This window comes from Lepidochelys olivacea (genome assembly GCF_965140295.1).
Source record: "Lepidochelys olivacea isolate rLepOli2 genome assembly, chromosome: 8".
Lineage (NCBI taxonomy): Eukaryota > Metazoa > Chordata > Testudines > Cheloniidae > Lepidochelys > Lepidochelys olivacea.
Genome location: NC_140418.1, coordinates 48,815,603 through 48,830,363, shown reverse-complemented (window position 1 = coordinate 48,830,363; position 14,761 = coordinate 48,815,603). Strand labels below are relative to the sequence as shown.

Below are 14,761 nucleotides of genomic sequence, written 5' to 3'. Positions count from 1 at the left end.
TTTAAAACAACCAAAAGGAAGTATTTCTTCACACAACGCAGAGTCCCCCATGGAACTTTTTGCCAGGGATGTTATGAAGGCCAAAATTATAACAGGGTTTAAAAAAGAACTAGGTAAGTTCATGGAGGTTAGGTCCTCCAATGACTATTAGCCAGGATGGACAGGGATGCAACACTATGCTCTGAATGTCTCGACCCTAGTCTCTGTTCGCCAGAAGCTGGGAGTGGATGACAGGGGACGGATCACTCGATGATTCCCTGTTCTGTTCATTCCCTCTGAAGCACCTGGAATAATCACTGTCAGAAGACAGGATATTGGGATAGATGGACCATTGGTCTGACCCAGTATGGCCATTCTTACATAAAAATAATCATAAAAAAGTTTATGACAGAAACTCCCCTAGTTAATGACCTCTTGAGATAGCGATGATGTGATATGACGACTTTGGCAAATTATGTATTTTAAAAATCTTGGCCTACTAGGAAACATTTATATACGTTTTCCAATCACAAATCTAGCATTCTGGAGCCAAGTCACTAAAACATAGTCCAGTGCTCTGGCTGCTGCTGTTTGTCGTGCCACCGTTCACTCTACTGCTCCGTCCCCAATGGCCCTGCACTGTCACCTTCTGCTGCCACTGTGACCTCTGCGAATCGGTCTCTCGAGGTTCCACCCAGCTCTCAGTGATTTCCGCTCTCAGTGGGGGAGCCTCGCTGCTAGTGCAGGCTGGGTTGTCTCTTCCACAGAAATGCTGTCCCACAGCAGGCCTAAGCACTTAGACTGATCATCACGGATTTCAGCTCTAGTGGTCAGTAATGAAGCCTAATCATCTCTCTCTCTCAAGAGGAGGCAGGTCAAATAGTGCCTGTGACTCTTAGGCAGAGCCCACAACCAAGCAAAAACACCTGTGCCCCACCCTCTCTCTCTTCCCTAGGATGTGGCATTCAAACCCCCTGCTTAGCAAGTGCAGTTCAGTTGAGAGTGACGAGTGCTTAATTTGTAATGAAAGAGGTGCTGGGGTTCAAGCAAGTTTGTTACATTCACAACTGATGTGACAAGCCCCGAGGTCTCAGGGCTATAAACTGCCAAGCCTAGAGGTGCTGGGGCTCAGCCCTGCAAGCCCGAGCACAAAATAAGCACTGAGGGAGACCCCCTCATTCAGTCAGGCTAAGTACAGTTCTGCTGTCCTTTCCTCCTACAATGTGGATAACATTTCATGACCCCCACATTTAATACTTAAAAACAACAAGGAGCCGGTGGGTAAAAAAACCACTTCTTCAGATGCATCTGAAGAAGTGGTTTTTTTTACCCATGAAAGCTTATGCCCAAATAAATCTGTTAGTCTTTAAGGTGCCACCGGACTCCTTGTTGTTTTTGTGGATACAGACTAACACAGCTACCCCCTGATATTTAATACTTAAGTGACTTGTAACCCACCACCAGCCCAAATTGATCACTTGGGCAGCACAGCTCTGTCTGCTGGATACCCAGGCAGAGTAGGTGTGTTTATGTAAATGCAGTCTGGTCCTGAAGCCTTTCCACCCTCCACTGGCTCATTGCTAGCTGTCAGGGGAGAGCTCATTCAGACCTTGCTTATAAATAATAATTTGAAATTGTTAGGTGGGCTAATATAGCTGAAACAAATGTGCCGACATTGTCATAAATAACAGCTGTCTGAAGAAGCTAGTCTTTGTTCATATTTTTCAAACCCATTATGCTTTCTCAGGTACAAGTATTCTCATATACTGTATATGCTTTTTAAAGCGTGTATTGTTTCATTTTCGGTTCAAATTTCCAACCAACAACTAAATTGGCAACACTGCATGTAACTGGGGGAGTGGGGTAGGTGTAGGGCCCTAGGGAAATCTCTGCCTGGAGAAGAAGGCCAGGGTAGGAGAGTTTGACTTCTTCCACATGGTGAGGTTAAAGTGTATTAAAATACAGGCCAGATATACAAAGAGCCAACCCACATAGCCCATGGAGCCAGGACAAAACACAGGGACTTAATTTTTAGTTACTAAAGCATCATGCAGTGAGCAGTATTACATAGGTTCCCAGGCCAGCAGGTTACCGGGGTCATCTGGTCTGGACTCCTGCATAACACAGGCCATAGGACTTTGAGTTAGGAACCATACTTTTAGGGCTACTGCGATTGCACAAGCTGCAGTGGTGCATGCAAGTCAGGCACACAACTGGACCCCTAAACCCTGTGGGAAATCTGCTGTTTAAAGTGCCATTATTAGGCTATGGCTGCAGACCATTCTCCAAGTTGCTGAGCTGCTGGACTAGGACAGAGCTGCATGTGGAAGGTTCTCCCTGGCTGTAAACCAAAAAACAAACAAAGGGCTAATCTACACTGGCAACGCTAAAGTGCTGCCACGGCAGCGCTTTAATGTGTCTTGTGTGGTCATGGCACAGCACTCTTAAAACAAAAACAACACCTCCACAAGGGGCGTGGCTCCCAGCGCTGGAACACTGTCTACGCTGGTGCTTTACAGCGCTGAAACTTGCTGCACTCAGGGGGGTGTTTTTTCACACCGAGTGAGAAAGTTGCAGCGCTGTAAACTGCCAGTGTAGACAAGCCCAAAAGCTCTGATTCTGCAGAATCCCTCACAGCTGCTAATTAAATCCACCCTCCAGGCTGGGTGGTGGACACCCTGCTCTAGTGCGTCAGCCAGCTGTCAGTCCACAACCATGATTTTTCAGCACGAGAGTTTAGACAGAACAGCACCTGCAGATGGGGTTTTTGCTCCAGGGACATAGGGGCAGGCTCTCCCCTACAGAGCAGAAAACAGGGAGAGACAGTGCAGGCCCAAGCCTGGACCACCCACCTGGCAATCACCTTAACAGAGGGGACAAGAAGCACCAGTATCCAGTTATTTCATCTTTATTTACAGGGAAGGGCAGAACAGTACATCAGTCTTGAAAGCCACCCCACTCAGGCAGAGCCTCCAGCCCCTGGAAACCTCTCCCCCTCGGTAGGGCTCCAGCCACTTATCACTTAAGGGCTGGCCTCTGGCCCTCCTGGGGCAACCCAGGCATCACTGGGTCTCAGGAGTAGGGAGATTGCCATGCCTCAGGAGCTGGTTGGGGGGTTTCTGGACAGGGTGGTGGGGAGAAGGGCTTCCGCATCCCACCATAGGAGAGGGAATGGTTTTGCCCCTGGAAGTGCTGACTTGGGGCATTTATTCCCTTCTTTATCCCCTTGGGGTCTCAGAGAGCCTATCACACACTGCTACTTCTCTCATCCCTGTTCAGTTGGAAGGGAGGGAAGAGCCAGCAGAAGGTGAATAAGCAACTCTTTTCTCTAAGAAGCCAGACCTCTAGGTTATTCCTTATTAGTTAGCCCAAGAACAGGACCAGGCAGTAGCCTCGCAGGACTCCAGATGGCCACAGAGGGGCAAGAATAAGCCTGAGGTTTGAAGGCTCACCCCAAAGCACAGGAGCCTGGTACCAAACACAGCTCATAAAGCAGACAGTGAGCCCCCTGGGAATCCACCCGGTCCCACGCAGGGAGCTGCTTAGGGAAAAGGAGAGCAAAGCACTAGCAGGCTTGAGGGCAGAGGCCACAGCAAAGAGCTCAATGGGACATGAGAAGGTTAGCACTGGGGGATTCCTCAGTTCTTAAGAGATCCTTTCTAGTGCTGCTCCTTCCCCATGAAGAACCATCCCTCCCCCCCATGGGGGCTCTTGGGGTTCCCTATCACTGTAGTGATAGCCCCTCAAGCACAGCTGTGCTTGACAGCTGCAGCATTGGGCAGTGGCACTAAATTGATGAAGTCCCATAGTCTGTACCACATCATGGCACAGTCGCTCATAGCCAGCATGGCCACCTGCCCCTGGGAATGAACTGTCATGGCTTTGGTCTCTGCAGAGCTCTGGGAAAAGAGCAAGTGCTTCAGGATACTGTCTCCCAAGGCAATACTGGCAGGCTGGGGCCTGAACACAGGCACATGTGGGTTTAGCACCTTCTAGAGGAGCAGAGAACTTGCTCCAGGTCCAATCCAGCTCAGATCCTTAACCAAGCCAATTCTGAAGTAATTTGGGGGGCTAACACCCCAGCCTAGTCAGGATGGCCCCTCTAGACCTGCCCTCTACCATACTCCCAATAGCAGTGACTGCTCAGCCCTTTGCTTCTCTAGTAATGGGGATAGAGGGGGCACGTGCCCAGGGGGCTCTGAGCAAACAGCAAGCCCAATGCTAATTCAAGGACCCTGAAAAAAGAGGTTGCTTTGCCCAGCACCAGCGGGGAGAAGATCCCGCCAGCTGGCAAAGAAAGCAGGTAGCAGGGAGAGCATGGAGACAGTCTGATCCTCTGGCCCAAATCCCAGCCAAGGCACTCAGTGGTTTGCCCTGGTAGCTTCAAGTAGAACTTGGGCATGGGGCCGGGCTTCTCTAGGGGCAGAGGTTCCAGTCTCAGAGGGGCTTGCTCTTGGGTGGCCCCAGAGTGCCAGCAGCACTAGGCTCTTCACAGGCCACGCCCTCCCTCCCCCATGCCAACGCTGCAGTGCCCTGGCATAGCATTACGCTGCAGGGCTTTCTGGGAGGGGCTGCTCTGTAGCTTCTAACCTAACTGCCCTTTCTTCTCCCCACAGACCAGCTGGGGAGCAGCTTCAGAGATGCTGTAAGCAGAGCTTCAGCTCAAACCCCACTCACGGAGGAGCAAGGCCCCCTTCAGACAGCAAGCACGTTTCCCTCCCACCCCCAACCCCACACACTAAACGGGCACCGCCGAGCTCTCGCCTGGCGCTCTTGCTATTTCAGCAGCTGGCCAAGGGGTGGTGCTAGAGCACACTGACATCTATCATATTGTCCCACCCATGGCCCCAGGCCTCCCCCCTACCAAACTCCAGGCAGCTGGGGAGAGCCCCCAGTCACTTGTAGCCAGACAGGGGCGAGGTGCTCTTGTCACCCAGATGTGTGGGAAGAATCAGATGGGCCAGTGGCTGTTAATAGCCAAGCCCAGAATTTCACCCCTTCAAAATCCACCCCCTCTCCACCCCCCCAGCCAGTTCTTTGTGGGATGAATCACTCCAGCCCCAAAACCACAGCCAGCAGGAAGTCAGCTGCGGTAGGGGCAGTGCTGAGTGACTCAGGCAGGAGCGCTGGGGAGCCTTGGCAAGGCAGGCAGCTAGCAGGGATAGGGGCGGGAAAGCAGAGTAGGAAAGGGCAGCAGAGGTTTCAGCCATTGTTCTCCCCTACGCCACCCCTCCCTGCCAACCAAACCCAGCACCCTCCTGCAGAACAGGGACAGCAGCTGTGTGGCCACACACAGCCACGCAGGCCAACAGCAAAAAATCACAGTATGCGCCACACCAAGCCTGCCACCCACGCGCCCCAGCCATGGGGTGGCTGCTTCAGGTTCCTAGGCCGCTTGGTCACCTAGTTTGAAACCTTTGGTACAGTTTCCCCCTCCCACACTTACCAGTTCCCCAAACCAGCAGCACCCGTGTACTTCCCTCCCCGCTCCCTTGTCCCAGCTGCCCTCAGCAATACCAAGCCTGGCAAATACCTTATGGCAAGTAGTTTTACATTGTTTCTTTTTACACAAAAATAGAGCGATTCTGTATTGATAGCCAGTTCCGTGCCGGAGTGGTTACTGAGCGAAGCCAGCGGTAGGCATCCCCAGCGGCATCTGGGATTATGGGTATCCAGATGCTCCTCTCTCATTTCCAAGATACAAAATTAAAGGCATGTGTCTCCATCTAGTTACTTAAATATCAGGAGGCTGGGGGCGGGGGAGGAGGGGTGACTGGACACAGTATGGACAAATCAGCTGCAGCAGAGCTCAACCACCATCCACCCCCAACCTCACCCCAAGGCCTGGGGTCAGTGTGGCCGGCTACTTGACTCAGAAGGCTGCCTCTGGCATGGAGTGGTGTAGCCGTTCAGGCAGCTGTTGATCTGGCGTTTACTGTGTCCTCCATTCAGAATGTCCTGGATGTGCTGCACGATCAGGTTTATGGCCACTGGGTGTGTGGGAAACAGATGGGGTTAGATTGTACAGTATAAATAAGTCCCGAGCTACAGAAATGGGGCCACTCCCAGCTCCCTTTGCAATGCAGTGGGGCACATGCCCGGGAGTGCCAGGCTGTCAACACTGCAGGGAACAGTGATGCCAGCCAAGTCACTGAGTGATAGCTTCCCGCATGCAGGCGGCGCTTCATCCTCTCCCACAGCCAGAGAGGAGCCACCCATCAGTGGAGTGACACTGATCACAGCAGTGAGGAGTTGGCTCTTCCTCTCTAATGGGACTATCCGAACATATGTACTTTAGACCTACTAAAAGCCCCCTTCACCTTAACAGGTCTTCCTCCAGAAGGGGTTCATGCTGCAGGATACAGAGGGGGTCCCATGCTACTCTGAGTTATTGCCAATTGTACTCTGGTTCACACGTTAAGCTGCAGCCTGCCAGCCCACCCATACAGCGACAGGGAGCATCTAGGAGTTTCCCATGGGAGAGCACCTCCTCCAACCACGTCTGCAGACTGTAACTGACCTTGAAAGCCAGATATGGGACTCATCACCTCGCTAGGAGCCACACTGGCTCCCATCTAACCACAGCCCCGCAGGAGCCATTCACGTCCACATGCCCAACAGCAGCCATGACCCTATTAGTCAGTTTTCCCACATGAAGCCTCCCCGTCCATTAAGGAGGAGCATCACCGCTCACCTTCATTATCTGCCCCCCTGGGGATGATCACATCAGCATACTTCTTGGTCTGTGAGAAGAGAGCGCAGTGTTACAGAGGAGACCAGAGCGTGTAACTGACCGAGTGCTGAAGTATTTTCATTCATTTATACCTCTGAAGATTTCATACCAGAGTCCAGCAGCGCCAACCCCCCCCCCAACCTCAGCCATCCCACCATGGGACGTTTAAAAAAAAAAAAAAAACCAAACAAAAAAAACCCAACAACAAAAAAACCACAAAACCACACTCTGGCTTCTTTTCATTTGCCCTCTTGTTTGAGCTTTAGGCTACGCTCTGAGCACGTTTTCATGCTTTTCTCCACAACGATGGAGGCTACAAAGTTTCATTAGTAAAAATTGTGATCAGGTGAGAATCTCGTGACTCCGGAAGCTGGTGCTTCAAGATAATCATCCCACCAAAGATCACCAGACTCACACTAAGGGTCACAGGAGTTGACGAGACTGAGTTGCACAGGGAGTTTGTGGGGAGAGGCTGCCAAATAGTTTGTTTAGATGGGATTTCAGTGTTGCTTACACCGCCCTTCTGGAAGGTTAACGATGCAGCATCCCACTGTTTGCTGGCTCACACCTTCTTCCCCCACAAGGCCAATGCCAGCTTCATCCCCACCTTGGCATTTAGCTTGGAGCACAGTGAAGCCACCCACACGGCACTGCTATCGGCCACTGTCAGGGTTCCCTCCCCACTCTGAACTCTAGGGTGGAGATGTGGGGACCTGCATGAAAGACCCCCTAAGCTTATCTCTACCAACTTAGGTTAAAGACTTCCCCAAGGCACAAATTCTTCCCTGTCCTTGGATGGCATTGCTGCCACCACCAAGTGAGTTAGACAAAGATTTAGGAAAAGGACCACTTAGAGTTCCTGTTTCTCCAAAATATCCTGCCCAAGCCCCTTCACCCCCCTTTCCTGGGGAGGCTTGAGAGTAAACAAGATAAGCACAGACAGACCCTTGGGTTTTTAGGGACACTAAAAACCCAATCAGATTCTTAAAAACAGAACTTTATAATAAAGAAAAAAAATAAAAGAAGCACCTCTGTAAAATCAGGATGGAAGGTCATTTTACAGGGTAGTACGATTTAAAACACAGAGGATTCCCCTCTCAGCAAAACTTTAAAGTTACAAAAAACAGGAACAAACATTCCTCTTAGCATAGGGAAAATTCACAAGCTAAAAACAAAAGATACTCTAACGCATTTCCTTGCTATTACTTACTATTTCTGTAATTTTAGATGCATCATTCAGTAGGAGCTGGATTACTTGCTTGGTCTCTCTCTTTGTCTTGGAGAGACAACAAGGAGCACAAAACAAAAACCTTCCCCCCACAGATTTGAAAGTATCTTCTTCCCTTATTAGTCCTTTTGGTCAGGTGCCAACCAGGTTATCTGAGCTTCTTAACCCTTTACAAGTAAAGGAGGGACTTTATGCTACCCTCAGCTGTATGTTTATGACAGCCACAAAACCAGAGCACTGGGCCAAGCATTTAATTGTTGCCACTGCTGCAGAATCTGCCCTGCACAGCCAGACCCTGAGAGCTCCCAGAGGCGGTGGCCAGGCTGTGGGAATAGCCTCTCTCCACAAACTGCTACATTATTCATGGCTTTAGATAATGGCAGTTATGGGAGCCCATTACAGCCTAGCTCTGGCTCTTAGGGCTGGTCTACACTGGCACTTTACAGCACTGCAACTTTCTCGCTCAGAGGTGTGAAAAAACACCCCCTTGAGCGCAGCAAGTTTCAGCGCTGGGAGCTACGCCCCTTGTGGAGGTGGTTTTAAAAAGAGCGCTGGGAGACCTGTCTCCCAGCGCTCTGCTGAGACTACACAAGCAATGTTAAAGCGCTGCCATGGCAGCGCTTTAGGACTAGTCTACACTGGCAACGCTAAGACAAGGTGGAGGAATGTAATATTGTTTATTGGACCAACTTCTGCTAGTGAGGGAGACAAGCTTTTGAGCCACACACAGTTCTTTCTTCAGGTCTGGGAAAGGTACTCTGAGCGTAACAGCTACATACAAGATCCAACAGATAATGTACACTAACTGCTTATGCTAAACAACCTGTTCGCTCTTCTGTTTAGTTGCGACACTCTCCCTACCTTTCCCACACCCGAAGAGCTCTTTGTGGCTCAAAAGTTTGTGTCTCCTCAACAGAAGATGGTCCAATAAAAGACATTACCTTCCCAACCTTGTCTCTATGATCCTGGGACTGACATGACAACAAGAACATTGCATAGCTATGGATCTGTCAGATTCCAGTCATGGGAATTCCCTCCCAGCCCATCTGACCGGGAGCTAGTTAGGAGATCAGTACCAGGATTGCCAGCGCTTATACCAGGTTGTCTGTCCTGCACTGCATGCAAGTAGAATAGCTGCTCCTTGAGCCATGAGCTTGGAGCAGGGGGTGCAGATCAGACAGACAGAGGCAGGAATCACTGGGGCAGGAGGAGAAGAGATGTTGCTGCCACCTCTGTTGGGCACTCCTCTCCCTGCAGGACCAACAGCCGATTCTGGAAGCAGACAAGGGCAGCAGTAGCAATTTTGCTGGGGATCCATGGTCAGGAGAGGAGTGCGCCAAGGTGGCTAGAATACAGTTTCTTGCCTCCTTTCTGCAGCCGACTACCTACCCTTCCTGCCGGGCCTCTACACCCTCCCCCGATCCTATCAAGGAGGGAGCTAGACTTGGCTCCCATGACAGGTCTGCTCCGCTCCACGTGTCCCAGAAGCCAGTGATGACTGTGGGACAGCAGATAGCCGGGAAGGAAAGTCCAACCCTGGACTGTCTCAGGGCGTCCTTAATCAGGCCTTGTATCCCAAAGGGATGCACTAATGCAGCTCTCTGCATGGAGCAAAGCAAGGCCCTGTCCCACCCCTTCCCTCCCTGGCTTGAGGAAAAGGAAGTGCAGTGCTGGGAACAGGAAACAACAAACAGTTAAGGAGGGTGGTTGAATGGTTAAGGCACTTGACTAAGTCAGGAGTTCTGGGTTCTATTCCCACCTCTGCCCTGACTGACTTGCGACCTTGGGCAAGTCACTCCACCTCAGTGTCTCACTTCCCCCATGTGCAAGAAGGGGATAAAAATCCTTCCTGGTCCGTGGTGCTTAGATGTGCTCTGTGGGGCAGGGTCTGTCTCTTACTAGGCGCATGGCCAGTGCCTAGTGCAAGGGGGCCCTGATCTTTGTTCCAGGCCTCTAGATACTACCACACACAGACTGGCAATGTGGGCTCCTTGTGTTCACCTCCCAGCCCCCCCACCCCCCCACTCTCCCTCTGCCTTTCCTGGGAGCCAAAACCATCTCCACTGAAGTCACTTCACTTCTGATTCCAGGAATCCACAGCTGGCACCCAGCAAGCTCTTCATTGGCTTTGTAGCCAGCCAGAAGGGTGAACCCCAGGCCAAGACCTGCAGCACAGAGCTCAGTCTCCTGCACCTCCTTATGGGCCAACCAGAAGGCGTGAGCACTAGCTGTCTCCCAGCACACCCAGGACAGCCTGTTAGCCACTGGGGCTATGCACAAGCTTCACCCACAAGTAGGGACTTCCCCTGCTGCTGCTGTATCCAGCTGGAAATTCCAGCCACAGGGAAGTGACCATTGAGAGCAACAGACACCATGTCCTGCCATGCAGCCATCTGTGCCTGCAGGGAGAGGATGCACACTGTCCAGGCTGGTGCTGTCCTGAACAAAGTGACATGGCTGCATGGTAGGGCGGGCCCCAGTGAGAAGAGAGAGCTCCCAGCCAGCTCGCGGGGTGGTTGTTTTTCTCACTCACTGGCAAGCAGAATTCCTCAAAGGCTGGTTTGACGAAGGTAATGTACTGAGACAAGATCTGCTCAAGGTCCCGGCCTCGCTCGCTGATGTCCCGTAACACTAGGAGAAAAACAAGGCAGTCAGAAGCCAATTGCATAGGTCAATGCATCCCCGCCCCCGTTTCCCAGACAGGCCCCTTTCCAAGCACAGGCCTCTTCAGGCCACACCTCAGGCAGGCAGGCTTGATGGCTCGCAGTTTAATGCCATTTGGTTGCAAGAGCTCCCGATAGTAGGGGGCTGATATTACAGGCCTGAGCCAGACAACATGGAGCAGGGGGCTGCACATGTTCCCCCCCTTCCAGGTCTATCAGTGCACTTCAATTCACAACATTCCAGTCCTGCCTCCAGAGTTCTCCCAATACACCAGTCCCACCTACGGCCCTGATGCTACTGCATTACTGGAGTCCCCCCACAGCTCTGCTGATGCCCCTCAATCCTGACCTGCAGCCCCCTGGTATTCCAGTCGTAGGCCCCTCACACAGATCTGTGAATACCCCTCAATCAGGGCCGTCCTTAGGCATACGCAGCTGCGTAGGGCACCATGAAATTTGGGGCACCGAATTGCCCCAAATTTCATGGTGCCCTAGGCAGCTGCGTGCTGCATACGTGGCAGCACCAGCCCTATCCCTTGGCTGGCCCCCCCGCAGGTTGCGCCCACTGCAAGGGTCAGGGCCGTCGGGGGCCCCATGCCCCCCCTAGGGACAACTCCCTTCACCCCACCTCTTACCCTTCCCCCTGCTCTGCCCCTGGCCTGCCCCCATTCCACCTCTTCCCCCAGCGACCCCAAGCTCACTGGCAGTGGTGGGAAGCCCGCTCTACTCCGCCAGCTCCCAGCTGCGGCGCTCCGCTTCCTGCCACCAGTGAGTGCGGGATGTTGGGGAAAAAAAGACAGTCCCCCGCTCTCACTGGTGCCTGGGAGCTGTCGGAGTTGAGCTGGCTGGGGCCAGTGAGTGCAGGGGGAAGAACCCCTTCCCCCAAGCCCCCTTTCCTGAGCGACACAGCTGGGGCCAGGGCAAGGGAAATGGAGCAGGCTGCTCCTGGCCCCCTGCTAATCCCCCGGGCCACTCTGGGCCTGTGGGGCCCCCAAAAGTGCCCCCCCCGCTCCTGCCTCCCAGACTTGGGGGGGGGGGGGAAGGAGAAGAGAGAGAAGGCACTTCTGCCGCACATGCCGGGTACTTCAGCATACGGGTTACAGCTGCAGGGAGTCCAGCACCCTCAGACTTACTATAGTGTCAGCTGTGATACTCTGAGGAAGTGCGGCACCCTCAGGATAGGTAGGTAAAGTGTCCAAGACGCCAGGGGAGGCTCCAATTCTGTTTCCACAAGGCTCCTCCCCCCAGGGATTGGGCTTTACCTGCTGCTATGGCTAGTCTTTTATTTCTAGTGGTCTATATGCTTTGCTGACCCAGGATATGCACCCATCCAGAAAGCCTGATATACACATGAGACCAAGGAGGGTTGGCAAAGATCAGATCAGGCCTGATCCATCTTCCATTAGAGTCCCTGGAGAGACTCCTGTTGACTGATGGGAGATGATCAGCCTCATTGCAAAGGGTAGTATCTGGAGCAGCTGGCCAGTTCTGCAATCTGGCAGCAGAACCACTCTTAGCAGAAAGAGCATGATGCAATTTACAAAAACCAAAGTCCTAAGTTTACTGCTCCAGCCTGTGCTAATCCAGAATTCTGGGCTCTGGTTCCCATAGTAACATTCAATTACAGTAATACCTATGAGTGGGCTATGACTCAGTAGCCAGATCCCATTACATCATCCTGCCTAGTTTCTGCAGTTCAGAGGTTACAGCCAGAAAGGACCATTAGTCACCAGCTCTGGCTTTCTGTGAAACACAGGCCATTGGCTCTCCCCCCACATCCCATTACTGGTTGAGACAGGTACATTCTTGGTCATTAGTTAGGGAAGGAGAGAAACAAGGCTGTGACTAGCGCTTTCCACAATGCCTATAAAAGGGAACACGGAAACCCTCTGGGTGGTCAATCCTCCCAAAAAAAGGAAGGAGTCCGGTCCCTTGAACAGGGAGGGAGCTGCTCTCCGATGGGCCTGCTGGTCTCCAGCCAACCATACTGCAGGGCTTTAGAAGCTGGGGGCGGGGGAGAGAAGAGGGGGAAGAGAATGAACACAACAGTTCCCAGTCACTGACCTTCACCTATGGCAAGGGCTGGAAGAGGGTAATTGAGCACTGATTTGAGGATCGCTGTCTTTAGGGGCTGTCTGTTCATCACTTAAGATTTCTTGCTTCCAGGGCTCTATTAGCCAAGACCTATAAGCCCCACTGACACACCCACCTCAGCGATCAATAGAGAGGTCTTTCCAAATCAGCTGGCTCAGTTTCTTCATTGAGGTGGTGGTGCTGGGAGGGGGGTTCATTTCTCAGTTGCTATCATTGGGCTGAGGGCCATTTCTCAGTTCCTAGCACCAGGAAGAACTATAGCTGGATCTTAATAAGGGATTGGATAATTTTAAGACTAATGACATTAGAAATCACGTACTAAGATAAAGGTAACCAAATCTCATGCTTCAGGGCATGAGCCGATTGCCACAGTGGTCAGGCAGGTTTACAATGAGCCTATATAAAGCACTGTATTGTCAGCCAAGTGCAGGTGATTTTCACCTTCCCTTGGGACATGAGACACAGGCCATCTGCAGAGGTGGGAGACGCAACTGGACAGATGGCAAATCCTAGATCCCCAATATCATGACCACTGAGTAAGGGAGACTCCTTTTGTAAGGTCCATATGCAGGGTTTACAACCTGCTAGTTCTCCCTCCCATCCCCGCAGTGACTGTACTGTGACTTCCCTGAATGAGTCACGTGGAAGCAGCGGGCTGAGCACAGAAGAGACAGATGGGTGTAAAAAAAAAAGTAGCGTTTATCAGCAATGACAACATCTCCCCTACTGACGAGACAGTAACGTTGGCTTGACAGTGGCAGGCACCCTGGAGAATCTTGGCTCTAGCTTTCTCAGCCAGCACTGAAATCCCATCTCAGACACAGGATGAACACATCTCTGGAATTCTACAGAGACACCCACTCATGCTGGGTGGGCCTTCCCTAGAGTCCCTTAATGGAGTTCTGCTCTGGTGTCCTGTTTTGTCTATACTCAGACACCTCGGCTGAGATTTCCAAGGCTGCATAGATAGGGCCCTGTGTAAAGCACATCTTTAGAAAACTCATGACATCTTTAGAAAAAGCATGAATGACAGTGTGAATGCACAATGAATTTTACAAACAAAACATAGTCTTAAGACAAAATTATTTAAAATATCATTGTTTGGGGGCATTTTCACGCCCTCTGGGAAACTGTAATTTATACAAACTTCTAAGAACAGGGGATTTAAAGACATCTCCTATTAAAAGGTGTCTCTAAATTCCACAGGTTGATTTAAAAAAAAAACAAAAAAAAAAACACACAACAACTACCACCACCAAAAACCACCTCGACCAGCATTTGCCAGTAGACGAGATCCCATGATCTCTCATAGACCCTGTGGTACCAAAGTCCTCCCTACACTATGTGAAGAGGTACCCTAGCAAACAGTTGGTTTTAAGGCCTTAAATTTGCAACACAGCACCCGTGGCAGCTGGCTCAGGCCGTCAGCTCTTACAAAATGCAACACGTGGCATCAAGTCTTCAGCCCAAATCCAGTCTGACACACACACACACACACACACACACACACTTACTTTCTTGCCTTTTCTCCAGCGTGGCCAGCAAGCAATGAGTGTGACAGCAGTACCAGTTTGTCTGCATTTCCCCAATGCCATGCTGCAACACGGCAACTTGTGTTTTGTAGTTAATGCTAAACCAGGCCTCTTCACCACCCTGCACCGCCAGCCACAGACCCGTGGTCCTTTTTTGCTCTATAACGCCCAGCCTCCGCTGAGTGCACATGTGGTAGCCAGTCTTCTGCTTCCTACATGCAGTGCTTGCTCCAATCAAGACCTTCAAGAAGACTAGGAGCTGTGCAAGAGCCCTGCTCAGCTTCTGGAGCAGTTCAAGCAGAGCTCACCTCCACAACCTATGGCCAGCAGCCCCACATCAAGCATTGCCAAGGTAGAGGGTTAGGAACGATACCAAGGGACTGGAGTCCTAGTACACTAAGGCTCAGGTTGTGAGTTGTGCATATTGGGCTCTTCAAGTCATTGGTCTGGATCAGTTTGAAGGAAATCCCCTTCTGAAGGGGCAACTATCCCAACTCCTCTTTGATAAGGTCCCTCACCAAAGACTCATAAG

General features: G+C 51.5%; 1 protein-coding gene across 2 annotated transcripts in view; it reads right to left on the bottom strand.

Moving 5' to 3' along the window:
• Nucleotides 1–2,871: 2,871 nt before the first annotated feature.
• UCK2 (uridine-cytidine kinase 2) overlaps nucleotides 2,872–14,761 on the bottom strand; it is a 39,248-nt gene continuing 27,358 nt past the window's right edge. For both annotated transcript variants that reach the window (XM_084638018.1, XM_084638019.1), the window contains exons 6-8: nucleotides 10,474–10,571; nucleotides 6,674–6,722; nucleotides 2,872–5,969 (exon numbers count right to left, since the gene is read on the bottom strand). In XM_084638018.1, the coding sequence (XP_084494144.1) occupies nucleotides 5,830–5,969; nucleotides 6,674–6,722; nucleotides 10,474–10,571 (287 nt within the window). In that variant the 3' untranslated portion in view covers nucleotides 2,872–5,829. The remainder of the gene's footprint in view (nucleotides 5,970–6,673; nucleotides 6,723–10,473; nucleotides 10,572–14,761) is intronic.